The sequence below is a fragment of the Schistocerca cancellata genome, chromosome 3 (assembly GCF_023864275.1).
Source record: "Schistocerca cancellata isolate TAMUIC-IGC-003103 chromosome 3, iqSchCanc2.1, whole genome shotgun sequence".
NCBI classification, from domain to species: Eukaryota; Metazoa; Arthropoda; class Insecta; order Orthoptera; family Acrididae; genus Schistocerca; species Schistocerca cancellata.
This window is the reverse complement of record NC_064628.1, coordinates 715,914,582-715,935,963: the sequence shown is the minus strand read 5'-3', so window position 1 is coordinate 715,935,963 and position 21,382 is coordinate 715,914,582. Positions and strand designations below refer to the sequence as shown.

The 21,382-nt window shown below is 45.6% G+C and overlaps 1 protein-coding gene across 4 annotated transcripts in view; it reads right to left on the bottom strand.

Moving 5' to 3' along the window:
* The window catches only part of LOC126175723 (bromodomain-containing protein 8), a 272,574-nt gene that overhangs the window by 229,963 nt on the left and 21,229 nt on the right, over positions 1 to 21,382 (bottom strand). For all 4 annotated transcript variants that reach the window (XM_049922659.1, XM_049922657.1, XM_049922658.1 and 1 more), the window contains one exon: positions 5,385 to 5,517. In XM_049922659.1, coding sequence (XP_049778616.1) covers positions 5,385 to 5,517 — 133 coding nt within the window. The remainder of the gene's footprint in view (positions 1 to 5,384; positions 5,518 to 21,382) is intronic.

The window sequence follows — 21,382 nt, the reverse complement described above, 5'->3', positions numbered from 1 at the left end:
TCCCACTGAAAGAATTTCGGCCTTCACTAACATCTCCAACCAATTGCCTCTTATTTCAAATGTACCACAGAGTATTCACCATCACCATACCTTTCTTTACTTCCTGGATCCCCAATTGTCATTGTTGCGACCATTTCCCTCTACACACACATTCCTCATGCCCATGGTCTTGCTGCTATTGAACACTATCTCTCACAATGTCCTTCAAACTCCAGACCCACTACCTCATTCCTCCAACATCTTAATAACTTTAACCTAACAACCAATTAGTTTGTATTTGAAGGGAAGGTGTACAAACAAATCCACAGCACAGTCATGGGGACCCACATGGCACCCTCCTGCACCAACTTGTTTGTGGGCCATCTAGTGGAAACCTTACTAGCCTTCTTAAATCTCAATACAATGGTATGGTTCAGGTTCACTGATGATATCTTCATGATATGGACTCATGCCCAAGACACCCTACTCTCATTCCTTCACAACCTCAACACCTTCTCCCTCATCTGCTTCACCTGGTTCTCCTCTAACCAGTGTGCCACCTTCTTGGACATTCACCTCCTACTCTCTGATGGTTCCACACATACACCTCTGTCCACATTAAACCCACCAACAGTACCCACATTTAGATAGCTGCCATCCCTTCCACACCAAAAAAATCCTCCCATACAACCTGCCACCTGCAGAAGATCTATCTGCAGTGACAAGAACACCCTTGTTCAGTATGCTGAAGGTCTCACAAAGTCCTTCACAGACAGGCACTACCCCCAGACCTATTCCACAAACAGATTTCCCATGCCACATCTCCATACACCCCGAATTGTTCCCCACTCCCACAAACCAGCTACAAAGGAGCACCTCTTTTGTTACCCAATCCACCCAAGGGAACAAAACTGAACAACATCTTTTGCCTGAGCTTTGATTATCTATCATCAGGCTCTGAAAAGAGAGACAGTCTTTTCTTTGTGTCTGTGTGCAGCTCAATGTGTCATGTTTATGGTGAGTAGCAACTTACACTTTTCATAATTGTTACTGAAATATCACTTATTTAAATGCAATCCCTCTCACTGATGGAAAGTGATCTCTCAGCTATCACCGACTCTCTTTCACTGCTCTGTGTAAATGCTTCCTATATCTGCTCTCGCACGACTCTCAGTCACTTACAGAAAGTATTCTTAAGTAAGAGTGAGACAATAACAATTACTGAAAATTTGTCGTGTGTGTAAAGAATTCTGCAAATACTATCTGATCATATCAAAAAAAACTCTCGCAGGTATCCGATCCCTTAAGACTCTCGATAGTCTCTTGCGACAAAGAATTTTTCTTCAGGAGGTTACATCACCCAGTTACATTCCCAAGTTGTGTGGACAATAGTGTTGTCAATAGGAATGTTGTAACTCAGAAGACAGTAGCAAAATGTTGGAAGACATGCAGATGATCAATGATTGGTGCAGGGACTGGCAGTTAAACCTGAACATAAGTAAATAATATTCCGAGTATAAATAGATACGCAAGTCCATTATTGTTTAGTTACATTATTAACAGCAACTTAAGAAGGACCTCAAGTGGAATAAACACAAACCAATTATAGGAAAAGTAGATACAAGGCTGAGATTCATTTGAAAAATTTTAAGGTAAAGTAATAACTCCACAAAAGAAGTAACTTATAAAACATTTCTAAGACCTATAATTGAGTACTGTTTGGTCAGATCCCTTAGCAGTTTGGATTAATAAAAGATATATAAGAGATATAATTATGAGCATCATGTTTACCAACAGAATCATTTAGTGAGTGTGAGAGTCTTACTAACGGAACCACTTAATGAGTATGAGTGTCTTAAGGTGATGCATAGTGAAACCGACTGGTCTGGTGGCAGACAATGCAAGACAAATGTTATTTACTATGAAGAGGGGTCACTGTCAAATGTCCAAAAAATTATGTTCCAAAAAGAGGCAGGAATCATATTACTTCCTCCAACATATGGCTCACAAACAGACCAGGAGAAGAAATTCAGAAATTAGAACTCATACACAGGTTTATCGGCATTCATCCTCCTTACACACCATACATAAATGGTACGGGGAAGGAGGAAAATTATAGTGGTGCCAGAACATTCTCCATCACATGGCATAAGGTGGCTTGTGGTATACAGATGAAGGTAGACTAAAAAAGATTCCAAATTAGAAACTGACAAGAGAGGCAAAGTACAATCTTCACCACATCCATATGATCATTGTAAAATTTCACTGCTGTTTTACGACATTAAGGGCACTATTAAGCCATTTAGTACCAACATTTCATACTAAGTCAGAAAGTAGATCTTAAACTTTGATAAGTCATAAAATTTAACGATTTGGAAACAGCTGCACTGTTCTGACGACAAATTGCTTGTTGCTTTGGCTAAGCTTTATATTTAGGGCAAAAAAAGAACTTGAACCACAGTCTGCACTGAAAGAAGATTAGCAAGAAATCACCGTGATGACCAGTATTGCAAAGAATCTCAAACAGCTGCCTAGTCAGAAGGAGGAACAGGGAGAGTCCCTTTGAGACTAATTCCTCTTACTGAAAGAGATGCCAGTTATAGTGATTCTGATGACAATGTGCTATTCTAGAACATGATAGATGGACTCAAGGACGATACACGAACAAAATTTCTACTACGAGGGTTATTCCAAAAGTAAGGTCCGGTTATAAAAAAAAAATCAAAACTAAAATGTTTTTTCAAAACAACTGTTTTATTTACATTCCTTACATCTTTATCTATTTTTCTACATAACTTCCATACTTATTTAAACATTTGTCACATCGTTCAACAAGCTTTTGAATGCCCATGTTATAGAAATCGGCCGCCTGTGACGATAACCAGTCCTTAACTGCTTCTTTCACTTCATCATCTGTGTCTAAGCGCTTGCCGCCGAGAAACTCCTTTAAGTAACGGAACAGGTGGAAATCACTTGGCGCCAGGTCCGGACTGTAAGGAGGATGGTCCATCTGTTCCCATCCAAATTTCTTGATCAGAGCTTGCGTTTCATTTGCAGTGTGGGGTCTGGCATTGTCATGCAACAACAAGATTCCAGACGACAAAAGACCACGTCGCTTATTCTGGATTGCACGTCGAAGTTTAGTCAGGGTAGCGCAGTAGGCGGCTTTATTAATCGTTGTTCCTCTCTCCATAAAGTCGACTAACAATACTCCACGTCTATCCCAGAACACAGTCGCCATAACCTTACGTGTTGAGATTGTCTGCTTTGCCTTGACCTTGACTGGCGATGACGTGTGACGCCATTGCATTGACTGACGTTTAGACTCTGGAGTGATGTGAGAAACCCATGTCTCATCCCCTGTGACAACACTGTCTAAAAGACTGTCACCTTCCTTATGATATCGCTCCAAAAAATCAAGAGCAAAAGCCATTCTTTTCATTCGTTGGGGCTCAGTAAGCAGCCTGGGAACCCAACGGGCACACAATTTGTGAAACTTCAAATGTTCAGACACAATTCTGTACAAAGTTGTTCTACTCACATTCGGAAAATGCATGTCTACGTCTGTAATAGTGAATCGGCGATCTTCACGAATTTTTTTGTCAACCGCATTGACCAAATCGTCTGAAATCACTGATGGTCGGCCACACCGTGGTTCATCGTGCACATTATCCCGTCCTTCATTAAAAGCTCGCACCCACTTGCGCACTTTACTGTCGCTCATTATGTTAGGACCGTACACTTCAGTAATCTGCCGATGGATTTCCGCCGCTGAATTGTTTCTTGCAGACAAAAACCGTATCACTGCCCTTACTTCACAATCGGCGGGCTGATCAATTGTCTTAAACATTGTAAAGTGACACTGTGAACTACACTCAGCAACAGTAACAAAGCGAATGGCGGCGTTTGACGCGCAAGGCTTGCCGGGAGTCGGCGCGCATGCGTGTTTTGTCATTGGCGCCAAATTTCAATAGTTACGGCGAATCGGACCTTACTTTTGGAATAACCCTCGTACATGGCATGGGAAGTGGTAACAGGTGCTTCAACTTTAACAACTTCTGTAATAATTCAACTGAATACTGTAAGGAAAAGAAGCAGAATCTGAAGTGACAATAAATATTAACAAAGAGCATTGAAATTTAAACTTAAAAACATCCAACAAGGTAACAAAGAATTGTGAAAGTCAACTTTATTATAGCAAGAGAGTTACAAAGCAAAGAGTACTCTGAATTGCAGAAGACAAATGTGATTTTGGTGGGTCTTGGTAACAACTTTGTACTACCCCACAATCCCTGCCGAGAAAGTAATAACTATGAGGGTCCCAGAATGACAAGAAATGCTGAATAAATCAATCCTCTCCCTAAATGTTCATCATTCAAGTCAGATGGTTCTCAGAACTGACAATTGTAAGATTCAGACAGGTGATTTAAAGGTTTACCCATAAATGAGACAAATGGTGTGACAGAGGATCCAGAAACTGCAGATTTGCCAGAGGCAAAAGAGAAATCTTTTGCCACTGTACGACCACAGAATACAGACAAACAGTTTCTTTGGACTATTTCTTAATATGGTCTGTTATCCTTTTAATAACAATAACATGAAATCTGGAACTTGCTAAATTGCTTCATTAATGAACCCACTATTAATCAGATCCGACATTCAGGGTATTGCACCACAATTATAAAAGAATGTAGTGAACAAAAACCAGTGCAGGCCATGATTATCATCCAGAATAAAATTCTATAAACCTACAAAATGTGGTTTAACAAGACAGGAAAAATATCTAAATTAAATACTAGAAAAAGAAGAGTCAGAAGCACGTCAAATTATATTCAGAAGCCAAACCTTAAATCAGATGATCCACCAACAGTTTTAGTAAGGAGGTTGGCCCATATGAAGAGTGCTTCATTTTGTTTTTCTTCTTTTCTTTCATAAAAAACACACACACTTACAGCAACAGGCAAATTTCTATTGTTGGTCAAAAAGGCGATTTTAAAATTTTAGTTACTCCAGTCTATTCTCCTCTATGCATAAAGATAACGCTAGACCAATTTTCATCAAATGCAGTTTTCTCTTCAGGAATTCATGTGAAAAAGAGAGAAAGATGAAGATACTTGAACGAAGCATGCACAGAAAAGAGAATGGATAACTTGTTGGAAATCAAAGATCAATACATTAATGAATGCATTTTCCCCTGCTCCGATTTTTTCTTCCAAGCCATATGCTCTCAGAAATCTGATTCAGGATTGTATTTCAGTAGTGCTGCATCTGTGTGACTACAGTAGTTTTGTTTCTGCCATCATTACATTTTTTACCATCAAACTGAAAGACAGTACTTCAGCTTACACTTAGCTGGTACTCACTGCACCTGTCATTAATATAAATGGACATTAAAATTTCCTTACTCTTCAATTTCTCGCAGCATATCTGGTAACCGGTCATCAGCATGTCCAGCTCTCACTTGCATGACTTCTTCCTTAAGTCGCAAATAAGCAGCTCTCTTCTCCTGCATCATTAGTTTAAGCTCTTCAATGCGCTCTGTTAAAACAGACATCCATACAATGTGACAAGTTTCTGTTTTATACAATTTCAAACTATTATGAATAGTGATAAATATGTGAAACACATTATAATATGTACAACCAGTGCTCTTTTTAGGTTTGTAACAATTACAAATGAGTCTGAAATAACTGCATTCTGGAATACACAAGAGAAGGCAACCTAAATGTGATTCTTGAAGTCTTCCTGTAATACAGAGCATTCCATCTTCTTGTAAGTGTGCATCCAGGACATCACTACTTTCCTCATGTCGGAGCACATACAGCTTGTACACCTAAGTCAACATACTTGCCACAATGCTTGCTTTACAGAAAACAAATGATGTAATGTAATCATATAATGACATTCCTTATGCACACCCAAGAAACTGGTGGAATTCAAATAACCACAACACTTTTTGTTAGGTGGGCCAAACTTACACGTTGCTGTCCCATGACTAACATCCATATTTTTAATCAAACTGTGAATATGTATATTATTTAATTATATTATTTAAATACAAAGCATATGAGAAATCTGAAATGACAACCTCATGGGGAGAATCACTTTAGTTGGTGAAGTGGAGACCGTCTATGCTCGCATTAACCAACCAACTTTCACTGTCCAACATGACAGAGCAGGCCAAGTGAACATAAGGCCAATAAGGTGACCTGAAGGCAAGTTTAGCATACTGAACACTTTCACAAGCCCTCTTGTTGAGGGACACAAGTAAAGACATGACATACTTTCTCTGTCAAGATATCCCACAGAAACAAAACTGCCTTATGTCCAGAATAGTGTTACCTATTTATTTTAATTACTACACAGTTTTCTTGGAAAATAAAGTAGTGCTTGGGCTGTAAAAGTTTGCCACCATTAGGTATAGATTTTGCATGTTGTTGTTTTCCATGAAGACTGGTTGATGCAGCTCTCCACAACAGTGTAATCTAAGAAAGTCTCTTCATCTCTAGACAACTGCAACAACCTGCATCCACCTTAACTTGCTGGCTGTAGTCAGGTCTGATTTCCTCTACAATTTTAACCCCCCCCCCCCCTTTCCCTCAATTACCAAATTAATTATTCACTGATTTCTCATGACGTGCGCTAACAACTTAGACCTTCTTTTAGTCTAATTATGCCGAAAAGCTAATTTCTCTCCAGTCTGGTTAAGTACTTCATTAGTTAATCTATTTAAACATTTATTTTCAGTAGTTTTTTCTACTAGCATATTTCAAACACTTATTCTCCACCTGTCTATAGTGTTTATTATCCATGTTTTACTCACACATAAGGCTACAATCCAGACAAATACTTTCAATAAGGATTACCTAATATTTAAATTTATAATTTATTAACAAACTGTTCTTTTTCAGGAATTCTTTTCCTGCTACTGGCAGTCTGCATTTTATATACTCTTTACTTCAGCCATCATCAGTTACTTTGCTGCCCAAACAGCAAAATGCACAAACTAGTTCTAGTTCTAATGTCTCATTTCCTAATTTAATTTCCTTAGCATCACTTGATTTCAGTATTTTGGTTTTACTTTTGCTGATGTTCAACTTATAACCTCTTTTCAAGACACTGTCCATCCCGTTCAACTAATCTATGTCTCTGTCTCTGACAGAACAAGAGTGTCATTGGCAAACCTCCGTGTTTATTTCTTCTCCCGAAACTATAATTCCCCCTGGTTTCTTTAATGCTTGCTCTATGTACAGACTGAATAATACTGAGGATAGGTTGCAGCCCTTTCGCACATCCTTCTCAAACTAGTCCCTCCCTTTCATGTCTGTTGACTCTTGTTAACTGCAATCTGGTACAGATTTTTTACATGTTTTTCAGTGACATAAGATACAGACTAGAAAGGAATGTAAAATCAACAATGGCCTAAGAGGGCTACATAAACCACATCCACTTTATTAAATGAAGCAAAATACAGTGAAAAAAAGGAATGTTAGCTCAATAAACACCCATGTGTTCAACCACACACCAGCAGAATCAAGTGACATTCATTTCAGGTTATCACACTTCGCTGTCAATGCCACGAGCCTTCCATCTTCAGATGGGGATGAGGGCTGAACAAAGCTGGGTCCTATCTATTGCTAACTTCACTGGTCACTGATGGGAAACTGTTTTTGCACTTGGATGCTTATAATAGCGGCTTGATAGCCAAGTGCCTAAGACAAAGGGCCAGGCTGATTACCCAGAAAAAATTGACAAATTAGGTGAAAAAAAAAATTTGCTGGTCCTTAACGTAGAAGGTGAATCTTGTATCCTATTGTTAACTGAAACTACAGGCAGATTTTCTAAAAAATGGTAACTTAAAGAGTACAATACCCTCAGTTAACACTCAACTGGAAACCACCAAAAGTTCCACAAAGGAGAAAGTTGTAACACACAGAGAGCGTTCAAAAAACATTTCTGGTTGCAAAGAGGAAGCTCACCTGTCAGCTAGTCACTTTCCTCTAACACATTACTGGTCTCATCAAGAGAAACAGAGTTGTTCATAGGATGGTGCTGAACAAACATAATGCACAAGACAACAACAGCCTTACACTTCTGACAAGTCCATAAGCCTATCTCCAGTTTTCAATGTAGAATGTCACATAGCATGCAAATGGAGTCTTTCAAGAAATAAAGAACTTGATATAGAATACAAAGCATATAAGGATACCCATTCACTGTATAGAGGAGACATTTGACCAATAGATAAGGCAATTCAACTGAACACACACTAATATGTACAGGGTGTGTCACAATCAACGGCATAAATGCATGTAGTTGGAAGTACACAATACCAGAAGCAAAAAAAGTCTACCAAACATGGCCTCTAAATGTATACCTTAGGAACTATGAGCAATTGTTCATCTTTGACACTATAAAACAAACCTCTTCTACTATAAGCTCTTTGCTTTCATTATTTTGGGAGGAGGTACTATGGACCAAAACAAAACAAAAAACAAAACAAAACAAAAAATCTAGTAAATGTGGGCTCTAAAATGCATACCTTAAGAGCTATGAGCACTTGTTTGATAGATGATGTTTGTTTCACAGTATCAAAGATGAAGAAGTACTTATTGTTCTTAAGGTATGCCTTTTATAATCCTAGTTTACTGGACTTTCTTTGCTTTTAGTATTGCGAACTTTCAGCTACATAAGTTTACATCATTAATCATGATATATCTCATTATTTCATCCTGGATTTTCCATTGTCTGCCTTCACCTGTACATATAGTAATGAAAATCAATACAAAGGCAGGGTTTCTACAAAAGTAATAGTACAATGTTGGTTGGTTGGGTGGTTTAAAGCCGGGAGAAGGGACCAAACTACGAGGTCATCTGTCCCTTGTACCTAATAAAACAATGCCACAAGTGTGAGACTAAAATGGATGAAACATATAACACAAAACAGAAAGAAAGGAAAAGCCACAAGAATAAAGGGAAGGCAACAAACACTAAAAGGAACAAAAGAGGACAAGAAAACAACAGAGAGACGCTAGAAACAGAAGAGAGGAAACATGAAAGCAGATTACAATGGCTGGCCAACCACGAGAATAAAAAGGGAAAGCCAGCCACTCTGCAACACATTAAAACCTCCAACCTAAAAGCACTAGGGTGGAGGACACAGAGGGACAAAGGACATGCACTAAAACCTACATTGAGAAGTATAACACCCACTCTCACTCTCACAGATGAAACGTAAAACTAAAGCTGCTGTGAAGGCATTGTCGCCCAACGCCAAAGGCAGGGTGCTGGGAAAGTTAAACGTATGCCACAGAGCGGCTAAAAGTGGGCAGTCCAGCATGAGGTGGACGACTGTCATTTAGGAGCCACAGCAACACTGAGGTTGGTCCTCCCGACGGAGTATGTAACCGTGCGTTAGCCACGTATGGCCAACGCAGAGCTGGCAGAGGACAACCGATTCCCTGCGAGAGGCCTGCACGGAAGACTTCCACACATTCACAGTCACCTTAATGACACGCAGTTTGCTGTGCGTGCTGTTATGCCATTCCCTCTCCCAAAGCTGGAAAACCCTGCAGTGTAAGACAGAATGCAGTCAGCTTTGGAGATGCCTATCTCCAGAAGCAGTTTCCGCGTCGCCCGTTTGGCCAGCCTGTCGGCAAGTTCGTTGCCGGGGATTCCGACGTGTCTGGGGTCGGCACGAACAGCACGGAACGGCGAAACTGTTCCGGGGCATAGATGGACTCCTGAATCAACGCTACCAGAGGGTGGCGAGGGTAGCACTGGTCGATAGCTTGTAGGTTGCTCAATGAATCGGTATACTGGAGAAACGACTTACCAGGGCACGAGCGGACGTACTCGAGAGCACGAGATATGGCCGCCAGCTCTGCAGTGAAAACACTGCAGCCAACTGGCAAGGAGTGCTGCTCAATACGTCCTCCACGAACATATGCGAAGCCTACGTGACCATCAGCCATTGAGCCATTGGTGTAAACCGCTTCAGAGCCCCGGAACACATTAAGAATCAAGAGAAAGTGACAGCGGAGAGCGGCGGGGTTAGCGGAGTCCTTAGGGCAGTGCAAAAGGTCCAGAGGAAGCAGCGGCCGAGGCTTACACCGTGGAGGTGTACATGAACAAACCGCAAATAGAGGTAAAGGGAAGGACTCCAGTTCGGAGAGAAGGGCCACATGCGAACTACAATTGTTAGCCCAGATCTAGGCTGCCGATATCGGAGATGAACTGCCAAAGGCGGGAAAAGGAGACGGTAATTCGGATGCTCAGGGGAACTATGAATGTGTGTTTCGTAACTGGTGAGCAGTTGCACACGTCTGATCGGCAGTGGAGGGACACCAGCCTCCACCAGTACGCTGGTGACCTAACTCGTCCTAAAAGTTCCTGTCGCTAATCAAACTCCACAGTGGTGTATGGAGTCGCGTAAATGCAATGCTGAATGTGCTGCTGAACCATAAATCACACTCCCATAGTCAAATCGGGATTGGACAAGGGCTCTGTAGAGCTGCAGCAGCGTACAGCGATCTACACCCCAATTGGTGGTGTTCAAGTAACGGAGGACATTGAGGTGCTGCCAGCACTTCTGCTTACTTCGACAAAGGTGAGGGAGATAAGTCAATCGAGTGTCAAAAACCAGTCATAGGAACTGATATGTCTCCAATACAGTGAGTGGATTGTCATTAAGGTAAAGTGCTTGTTCCGGATGAACAGTACGGTGCCGACAGAAGTGCACGACATACGACTTGGCGGCTGAAGACTGGAAGCCGTGGGCTAGAGCCCATGACTGCGCCTTGTGGATGGCTCCCTGGAGGCGCTGCTCAGCAACAACAGTACTGGAGCAGCAGTACGAAATGCAGAAGTTGTCTGCATACAGATAAGGTGAGACAGAGGGCCCGACAGCTGCTGCTAGACCGTTAATGGCCACTAAAAATAGAAAGACACTCAATACAGAGCCCTGCAGGACCCCGTTCTCCTGGATATGGATGGAACTATGGGAGGCACCAACTTGGACACGGAAAGTATGGAGCGACAGGAAGTTTTGGATAAAAATTGGGAGTGGTCCCCGGAGACCCCACTCGTATAATGTGGCAAGGATATGATGTCACCAAGTCATGTCGTATGCTTTACGTAAGTCAAAAAAGATGGCAATCAGGTGTTACCATCTGGAAAAGGCTGTTCAGGTGGCAGACTTGAGGGATACAAGCTTATCAGTGGTAGAGTGACCCTGGCAGAAGCCTCCCTGACATGGAGCCAGCAAGCCACGTGACTCCAGGACCCAACCACCGACATACTATACATTCCAGCAGCTTACAAAGAACGTTGGTGACGTTGATGGCCGATAGTTATCCACATCAAGCGGGTTTTTACCGAGTTTGGGCACCAAAATGATGGTGCTCTCCTGCCATTGCGATGGACAGACGCCTTCACACCAGCGCCAGTTGAAGATGATGAGAAGATGTCGCTTGTAGTCAGATGAAAGATGTTTAATCATCTGGCTGTGGATGCAATCAGGCCCAGGAGCTATGTCGGGAAATGATGGGGCATTATAGGATTCACTGCAGAGTGTAGTGAATGAGAGGACATTCCCTTCCAGCTGCCATCGAAAGGCTGGGGAGTAATTCTCCAATGCAAAGGCTCAAGCAAAGTGCTCAGCAGTCACGTTTGCATTGGTACATAACTCGCCATTTCTGGTAACACTGGGGACAGCTGTTGGGGCCTGGTACCCGAAAAGACGTTTGATCTTTGCCCAGACATGGAAAGTTTTTTTTTTTTTAGGGCGCAAAACTTCTATGGTCATTAGCGCCCAGCCCGTAACTTAAGACAGTAAAAAACAGAAATTGAAAACCAGCAGCAATGGGAACAAAGTCAGAAAATTGGAGAAACTAAAAATAGAAGAATGCTTAAAAATCCACTACAGAAAGGGGGTGGTTGTCCCCAAAAAAAGCTTCAAATGACTGACGTCATTTCACTGTCACTAATAAACTGGAGAACGCGGTCGGCTGAGCGCGTGTCATCTGCTAAAATCGACGATAGATCAGGCGATAGCTGTAGACGGGAGCGTAACGGATTAAAATAGGGGCATTCAATTAAAAGGTGTCTTACCGTCCACAGCTGAGAGCAGTGGGGACAGAGTGGGGGAGGATCGCCGCTTAAAAGATGTCTATGGCTAAAAAGACAGTGCCCTATCCGGAGTCTAGCTAAAATTACCTCCTCCCGACGACGCGTTCGGGAGGAAGAGGTCCAAGCGCAAGGAAGGGCTTTCACTTCCCGCAATTTATTACGGGGAAGTGCCGACCAATGCGCATGCCATAAATGAGCAGCTTGGCGACATAAACCGCTCCGTAGATCGGTGAAGGGAAGCGACTGAATAGCTGGCCGAGGAAGAGATACTGCAGCCTTGGCCGCTATATCGGCCGCCTCATTCCCACAGATACCAGCGTGTCCCGGGAGCCAGAGGAACGCCACCGAGACACCCCCCAGGTGGAGCAAGCGCAGACAGTCCTGAATCCGGTGGACCAGAGGATGCACAGGGTAAAGAGCTTGGAGACTGAGGAGAGAGCTGAGAGAATCTGAGCAGATAACGTACTGTATCCGCTGATGGCGGCGGATGAAGTGGACAGCCTGGAGAACAGCGTAAAGCTCCGCAGTATAAACCGAACACTGGTCGGGAAGCCGAAAGCGATTTGGGGTGTCGCCAACAACACAGGCACTCCCTACACCTGATGATGTTTTCGAGCTGTCGGTGTAAATAAATGTGGCGTCTGTCATTTGTGCACATAGAGCAGCAAATGCCCGACGATAAACAAGTGTAGGGGTACCATCCTTGGGAAACTGACAAAGGTCACGGAGCAGGCAGATCCGGGGACGGAGCCAAGGCGGTGCTGTACCCCAAGTTGTCAAGAAGGTTTTAGGAAAGCGGAAGGAAAGAGAATGGAGCAGTTGACGGAAGCGGACTCCCGGGGGTAGTAGGGAGGAGGAGCGGCCTGCATACCCTACATCAAAGGAGGCGTCGAAAAAAAGGTCATGGGCTGGATTAGCAGGCATGGAAGACAGATGGCTAGCATAACGACTCAGAAGGACTGCTCGCCGATTGGACAGCGGAGGTTCAGCAGTCTCAGCATAAAGGCTTTCCACAGGGCTAGTGTAAAAAGCTCCAGACACTAAACGTAATCCACGGTGGTGGATAGAGTCGAGACGCCGAAGAATAGACGGCCGAGCAGAGGAGTAGACTATGCTTCCATAATCCAATTTCGAGCGCACTAAGGTGCGATAGAGGCGGAGAAGGACCACTCGGTCCGCTCCCCAGGAGGTACCATTCAGGACACGGAGGGTGTTAAGCGATCGCAGACAGCGAGCCGAAAGATACGAAACGTGGGAGGACCAGCATAGTTTTCTGTCAAACATAAGACCCAAGAATTTAGCGACGTCTGAAAACAGAAGGTTGACAGGACCTAGATGTAAGGAGGGCGGAAGAAACTCCTTACGTCGCCAAAAATTGACACAAACGGTCTTACTGGGTGAGAAACGGAAGCCAGTTTCAATGCTCCACGAGGGGAGGCGATCGAGACATCCTTGAAGACATCGTTCAAGAAGGCTGGTCCGTTGAGCGCTGTAGTAGATTGCAAAATCGTCCACAAAGAGGGAGCCCGAGACATCAGGAGGGAGACAATCCATAATTGGATTTATGGCGATGGCAAACAGTACAACACTCAGCACGGATCCCTGGGGTACCCCGTTTTCTTGGGAGAAAGTACGGGAGAGAGTAGTGTTCACCCGCACCCTAAAAGTGCGCTCTGCCATAAATTCGCAAAGAAAAAGGGACAGCCGGCCTCGAAAGCCCTAAGAGAACAGTGTGCGGAGGATGCCTGTCCTCCAACAGGTATCGTATGCTCTCTCCAGATCAAAAAATATTGCTACCGTTTGGCGTTCCCGGAGAAAATTGTTCATGATATAAGTGGAGAGAGCAACAAGATGGTCAACTGCAGAACGATGCTTTCGGAATCCGCATTGGGCAGGTGTTAAAAGACTGCGGGATTCCAGCCACCAAGCTAAACGGTAATTCACCATACGCTCCAAAACCTTACAGACACTACTCGTGAGAGAAATGGGGCGATAGCTAGAGGGGAGATGTTTGTCCTTTCCAGGTTTCGGAACGGGAACGACAATAGCTTCCCGCCACCGTCTGGGAAAGGTACTGTCGGTCCAAATTCGATTATAAAGGCGAAGGAGGTAACGCAGACTATGGGTTGATAAATGCAGCAACATTTGGACATGGATACCATCCGGTCCTGGGGCGGAGGAGCGAGAAGAAAAGAGGGCATGTTGGAGTTCCCGCATGGAGAAAACAGTATTTTAGCTTTCGTGATTTGGAGAGGAGAAAGCAAGATGTCGCACTTCTGCTGCATGTTTCTTCGGGAGAAACGCTGGCGGGTAATTTGAAGAGCTCGAAATCTCAGCAAAGTGCTGACCCAACGAGTTAGAAATTGCGACGGGGTCCACTAAGGTATCATGCGCGACAGTGAGCCCAGAGACCGGGGAGAAACTAGGCGCGCCTGAGAACCGTCGAAGCCGACTCCAAACTTCCGAGGAGGGAGTGAAGGTGTTAAATGAGCTAATAAAGAATTTCCAGCTTGCCTTCTTGCTATCGCGGATGACGCGACGGCATCGCGCACGGAGCTGCTTATAGCGGATACAGTTGGCCAAAGTAGGATGGTGACGGAAAATGCGAAGAGCACGTCGCCGCTCACGTAGTGCGTCACGGCATGCCTCGTTCCACCAAGGAACTGGGGGGCGCTGGAGCAATTCGGAGGTGCGTGGTATTGAACGTTCTGCAGCTGTAAGAATAACGTCGGTAATGTGTGTGACCTCATCGTCGACGCTGGGAAAGCGACGGTCATCGAATGTCGCGAGAGACGAAAAAAGTGTCCAATCGGCTTGGGCAAATTTCCAGCGTCGCGAGCGCATATATGGCAGTGGAGGCTGCAGTCTAAGGACACATGAAAAGTGGTCACTCGAGTGTGTATCATCAAGGGCGAACCATTCGAAGCGCCGAGCTAGCGGAACAGTACCGACCGCAAGGTCCAAATGAGATAAATTTGTCGTGGAGGCAGACAAAAATGTACGGACCCCAGTGTTGAGGCAAACTAGATCCGCTTGGTGGAAGACGTCTAGCAATAGAGAGCCACGTGGACAAGGATGTGGAGATCCCCAAAGCGGGTGGTGGGCATTGAAGTCCCCAACCAGCAAATAGGGGGGTGGAAGCTGACCAAGAAGATGAAAGAGATCAGCTCGTGCCATTGGTGTGGACGATGGAATGTATACAGTACAAAGAGAGAACGTGTATCCGGAAAGTGAAAGACGGACGGCGACAGCTTGGAAGGAAGTGTTTAAGGGGATTGGGTGATAATGGAGAGTATCACGGAGAAGAATCATGAGTCCTCCATGGGCTGGAGAGCCTTCAACAGAGGGGAGATCATATCGGACAGACTGAAAATGAGGGAGAACAAAGCGGTCATGGGGACGCAGCTTTGTTTCCTGAAGACAGAAGATGACCGGCGAGTAGGAGCGTAAGAGGACCGACAATTCATCCCGATTGGCTCGAATGCCGCGGATATTCCAATGGATAATGGACATGGGGTGAAAAGAGAATGGAGGAATGTGACCAAGGGTCAAGTTGCTGTCAACTCAAAGACTGCTCGGAGCTAGCAACCGACAGCATGGAATGGCATTCAGCCGAAGGCAGAAGATCCTGATGCATAGGTTGGTCAGGAGCAGCCCCTGCCACCAGCGATCGGCCGGTTGACCGGCCACCAGCTGTGCGCCTCGGCGACACAGAAGACGGCCGAGGGCGATTTCCGCCAGGTGGTGCTGTAGAGGGGGCACGCCTTGGCGGAGAAGGAGAGGAACTGGGTTTCTTTGTAGCCTTCTTGGAAGAATGTTGTTTAGATGAAGGAGGAACCGATGGTTGTGAAGTTGCGGTACGTAAAAACTCTTCACGAGTATGCTCTTTTTTTGAAGACTTGGCGTCCGACTTTTGGGCTCGAGATGTAGCAGAACCCGACGAAGGGTGAGCCATACAGTGGGCAGGCGAAAGTGGTGAGGTTGAACGAGCGATCTTTGCGCTGGCCGATCTGACGACCGTGGTACTAAAGGTGAGGTCGCAAGTCTGCGTGGCCGCCTCCTTTGTTGGCCGAGGAGAAGCAAGGACAGTGCTGTATTTTCCTGTCTGAGGCACGGTGGGCTTGCGACTGGCGAATAATTTTCGAGCAGCAAAGGTCGACACCTTTTCCTTCACCCTTATTTCCTGGATGAGCTTCTCGTCCTTAAAAACGGGGCAATCTCGAGAGGAAGCAGCGTGGTCACCCATACAGTTGATGCAGCGAGGGGATGGAGGTGGACAAGCACCCTCATGGGCATCCTTGCCACACATAACACATTTGGCTGGATTGGAACAGGACTGGCTGGTGTGATTGAACCGCTGACATCGATAGCAACGCGTAGGGTTTGGGACGTAAGGGCGAACAGAAATTATCTCATAGCCTGCTTTGATTTTCAATGGGAGTTGAACTGTGTCAAATGTCAAGAAGACAGTGCGGGTTGGAATGATGTTCGTGTCAACCCGTTTCATTACTCTATGAACTGCCGTTACGCCCTGGTCAGACAGATAGTGCTGAATTTCTTCGTCAGACAATCCATCGAGGGAGCGTGTATAAACGACTCCACGCGAGGAATTTAAGGTACGGTGCGGTTCCACCCGGACAGGGAAGGTGTGGAGCAGAGAAGTACGCAGCAATTTTTGTGCCTGGAGGGCACTGTGTGTTTCTAACAACAGGGTGCCATTCCGTAATCTGGAACAAGACTTTACAGGACCTGCTATTGCGTCGACTCCTTTCTGAATAATGAAAGGGTTGACCGTGGAGAAGTCGTGACCTTCATCAGACCGAGAAACAACTAGGAACTGTGGCAACGATGGAAGAATCGCCTGTGGCTGAGACTCAGTATACTTACGTTTGTGAGCAGACTTAGTGGAAGGTGAGGAAACCATTGCGGAAGAATCCCCCATGATTACCGGCGTCTCCGATGGCGCGCTCCTCCCTTGTGGGGGCCCTCTCTGAGGGCACTCCCGCCTTAGGTGATTGTTCACACCTCAGGTCACACCTCCCGACAAACGGACGGAGGGACCAATCTGCATTTTCGGAAGGTATCAGCTCGGGTAATCACCCCTCCCTGGGCCTGGCCGTTACCAGGGGGTATGTACGTGTCCTACCTGTCTACCCGGGGCGGGGAATTACGCGTTACCCCGTCACCGGCTACGCACGAAGGGCGTGGGTCGGCCTTCAGACACGCACAGGGAGGAAGAAAGAGAAAGGGAAAGGAAGGAAGAGAGGTCTCAAACGCCGCAGCGGAGAAAAGAGAAAGAGAAGAGGTAAGGAAAAGAGAAGGACAAAGGAAGGAAGAAGACAGAGAAGGACAAAGGAAGGAAGAAGACATAAAAGCAAGGAAGGCAAGGAATGCAGTACATTTACGAGCGTCCGTCTCAGGACGTAGGCACAAACCATACTCCCAGATGGGGAGAAATAGAAGGAAAGAGCCAGAGGAGAGGGGAGGAGGGGCGAAGATAGGGATGGGGAAGGATGCGGAATGGGAAGGTATGCAGCCCGGAAAGGAAGGAAGGCCACATTAGCTCGGGGTCCCGTGCTCGCTACGCACGTATCCACAAAAGAGTTGTGGACCCCCTGGGGGGACAATTGTGCTAGTCACCTGCTCAACTATCACATTGATGTTAGCGTGTCAGGGAGATTCAGCGATGACAGCAGAGGTGAAGTTCCCCAGTCTGCCTTGTTCAAAGCCCATTTGGGAAGGCGACCATTTACCTGACGCTGGGGCAGTGACAGGAAGATGGGGAAGATGGGGAAGTGGTCACTACCACACAGGTCATCATGTGCTCTCCAGTGGATAGATGGGAGAAGCCAATAAGCATGGTACCACCCCACAAGGGATTATGGGCATTAAAATCTCCCAGAAGTAGGAAAGGTTTAGGGAGTTGATCAATCAGTGCAGATAATACATTCAGGGGTACTGCACCATCTGGAGGAAGATATACATTGCAGGCAGCTATTTCCTGCGTCGTCCTTATTCTGACAGCCACAGCTTCAAGAGCTGTTTGAAGGGGCCATGTTCACTACAGACCGAGTTTAGGACATAAACGCAAACTCCATCTGACACTCGATTATAGTCACTACGGTTTCTGTAATATCCCTTATAGCCATGGAGGGCAGGGTTCCGCATTGTTTGGAACCAGGTTTCCTGGAGGGCAATGCAGACAGCAGCTGTAAAGCTTAACAGTTGCCGTAGCTCAGCCAAGCGGTGGAAAAAACTGCTGCAATTCCACTGGAGGATGACATCGTGAGACTGGGAAGGCATGGAACATTCAATGAGACAGTTTACGCCTCAGAGTCACCTGCTGCCACCGATTTATTGCCAGAGGAGTCTATATCCATTGTGTCTGAGGGTCTGGCGAGATTTAGATCCTCAGCGGACGCCAAAATCTCCAGACCATCCTCAGCCGCAGAGCTTGTAGGTAGCGGTGGTGTGGGTGCCACTGCGATTTCCTTGGTCTTAGGAGTTTTCTTTTCGGATTTCTCTCACTGCTCCTTGGGTTTACCTGTCTGGAAGGACTACACTGGCTCAGTCTCCGGGACTGAGAATGAACGTAAAGCCCTATGACCAGCTGCTTTTGGGCTCTTGAGCCACTGGCGGGTGTCGTCTTTCCCACTAGAAGAAACCTGGGAAGGGAGTGACCCAAGGGACCCGTTCCTAGTGAGAGAAGCTGAGGAAGACTTACGCTTCTCCGCCTTAGAAGTGGGGACGGACGTCTCCGATAGTTTGGGGGGGGGGGGGGGGGGGGGGTCCCAAAGTAGGTGGCGCAGAAGCAACAGGGAGGAAAATGCCGCCCCCACCCACCATCAAGGGGACAGGTGTAGTCTTCTGGCTCTGAGAGGTGACCAGTGTTGGGGGAGCTAATGGTGCCAGAACTGTCGTAGCGGCGGCGTAAGATGATGTCATACACACACTGTGCAGGCGTTCAAATTTTCTCTTAGCCTCAGTGTAGGTCAGTCTGTCAAGGGTCTTGTACTCCATGATTTTCCTTTCTTTCTGGAGAATCCTACAGTCAGGTGAGCAAGGCGAACCGTGCTCTCCACAGTTGACATAAATGGGAGGCGGAGCACATGGAGTACTGGGATGAGATGGGCGTCCGCAATCTCGGCATGTGACGCTGGAAGTACAGCAGGAAGATTTATGGCCCAATTTCCAGCACTTACAGTACCACATCAGGGGAGGAATATAGGGCTTTACATCACACCGGTAGACCATCACCTTGACCTTCTCAGGCAATGTAACACCATCAAAGTCCAATATGAGGGCACTGATGGCAAACTGATTATCCTTCGGACCCCAGTGGACATGCCGGATGAAATGTACACCTCACCGCTCTAAATTGGCGTGCAGCTCATCATCGGACTGCAAGAGATCTGTGCGAAATATGATACCCTGGACCATATTTATGCTCTTATGGTATGTGATGGTTACAGAAACATCCACAAGCGAGAAACTCCCGTGACTGGGCAGAGGATGCTGTTTTGATCAAGATTGACCCAAATCTCACTTTGGATAAGCCCTCCACCTCCCCAAACTTGTCATCTAAATGCTCAACAAAAAACTGCGACTTCATCATCATGAAAGATTCCCCATCAGCTCTCGAACATACAAGGTACTGGGGCGAATAAGATCCGCTGCCATCCTTAGCCTGACGCTCCTCCCACGGTGTGGGCAGGGAGGGGAACAATTTGGGGTCGTACTTCTGTGTGTTGAATTGAGCTCATGAACACTTAGAGACTGTTGGTGTTTGTTTCACCACCAGCAAGAGATGATGGACTACACTTCATTGCATGTCATCTACCCTGATGCCACCCACTCCTACTAGGGGCGCTCCCCACATGCACCACCCAGCCGCAGCAAAGGCCACCTGGCAGGATGGCCATTGCCGGGAGTCCCAATGCCCCAGGGGGATGGGCATCTACCCCTTGACATACGTGGGGAGTTAACGGCGCAGGCATCAGCAGAGCCTGTGTGGTCAGGGGACTACAACCAACAGGGTACATGGCGGCCCCACCACAACGGACTGGCTACTGTGTTGGATATCAAGTGCAAAGAAGTCCATATTCATCGTTGATGCAGAAATCGCCACTGCATAGTGCATGGTGGAAAATGCACCCAGGAAGGTGTCCTCGCCCAAGAGATGGAGAATTGGCAGGACTGCAATGCGACGATGAGCATGTGGGCTAAAGATCTCAATGCACGATGGACACGATGCACCTTGTAAAGCCCCCTTCCCCAATTGGCTCGCTCTTCGGGAAAATTTTGAAGAATGGAGGTCAGACCCTACAGGGAACCATCACATAAAAACCAAAATGTGTGAAACTCCTTTTAGTCGCCTTGTATGACAGGTGGGAATACCTCAGGCCTATTCTAACCCCCGGACCCGCAGGGGGGAATAGTACATCTGAAGCATATTGTATCAAATTTACTATGAAAGTAGTAGACACATAAGTTACAAACAATCATGATGGAATTAGTTAATTTCTTTTGCAATACGAGTGACAAAATTAGGCATTTGCATTTCCTGGATGGAGACTGGTGTAAATGCGCTCACGGTCATAGTATGTTATTGAATTTTTAATGCTCTATCCAGCCTCCGTTATTCCTAATTACCAGAAAAATTCTGTTCAGCACTGATTTTGTTAGGGTTTTTAGTTCTTTCAGTGAAATTGTCACCCAGTCTTCTCCTATCACACTTTTCAGCTCACGTGCAGCCTCATACTGCCTTCCACTGTGATAAACATGACTTGCAAGTATTCCCCAATGCTTTTTCACAGGGTTCATATCCAAACTACATGCAGGCCATGGCAAGAAATTGGTATCTTTATCTTCAAACCACTTTTGGTTGTAGCAGAAACATGCACAAATGCATTATCTTTTTGAAAAATTAGAATTTCGTTCCCTTGGTCCTCTTACATTGTAATAAATTCTGTCTCTAGCATCACAGTGTACATGTTAGAACTCATTCTAGTGTTCAGTCAAGCAATGCATTATTTACCTTTAATGCAGAAGGCTGCCCAAAACTTAACACTCCTACCACCAACATTTCTCCTCATTCTTACCTGCTGCACTGTTTGAGAATGTCAATAATACTGAAATCCATGCAGCCTATCTAAATTAAGCTGCTTCTCATCACTTTACATCACCTTATCCCATTCTGAAGTCCATGATGTATGTTTTTCAGCACACTCCGATCTAGCATATTTTTGCTACGGTGTTAGAGCAAGCTACTGCA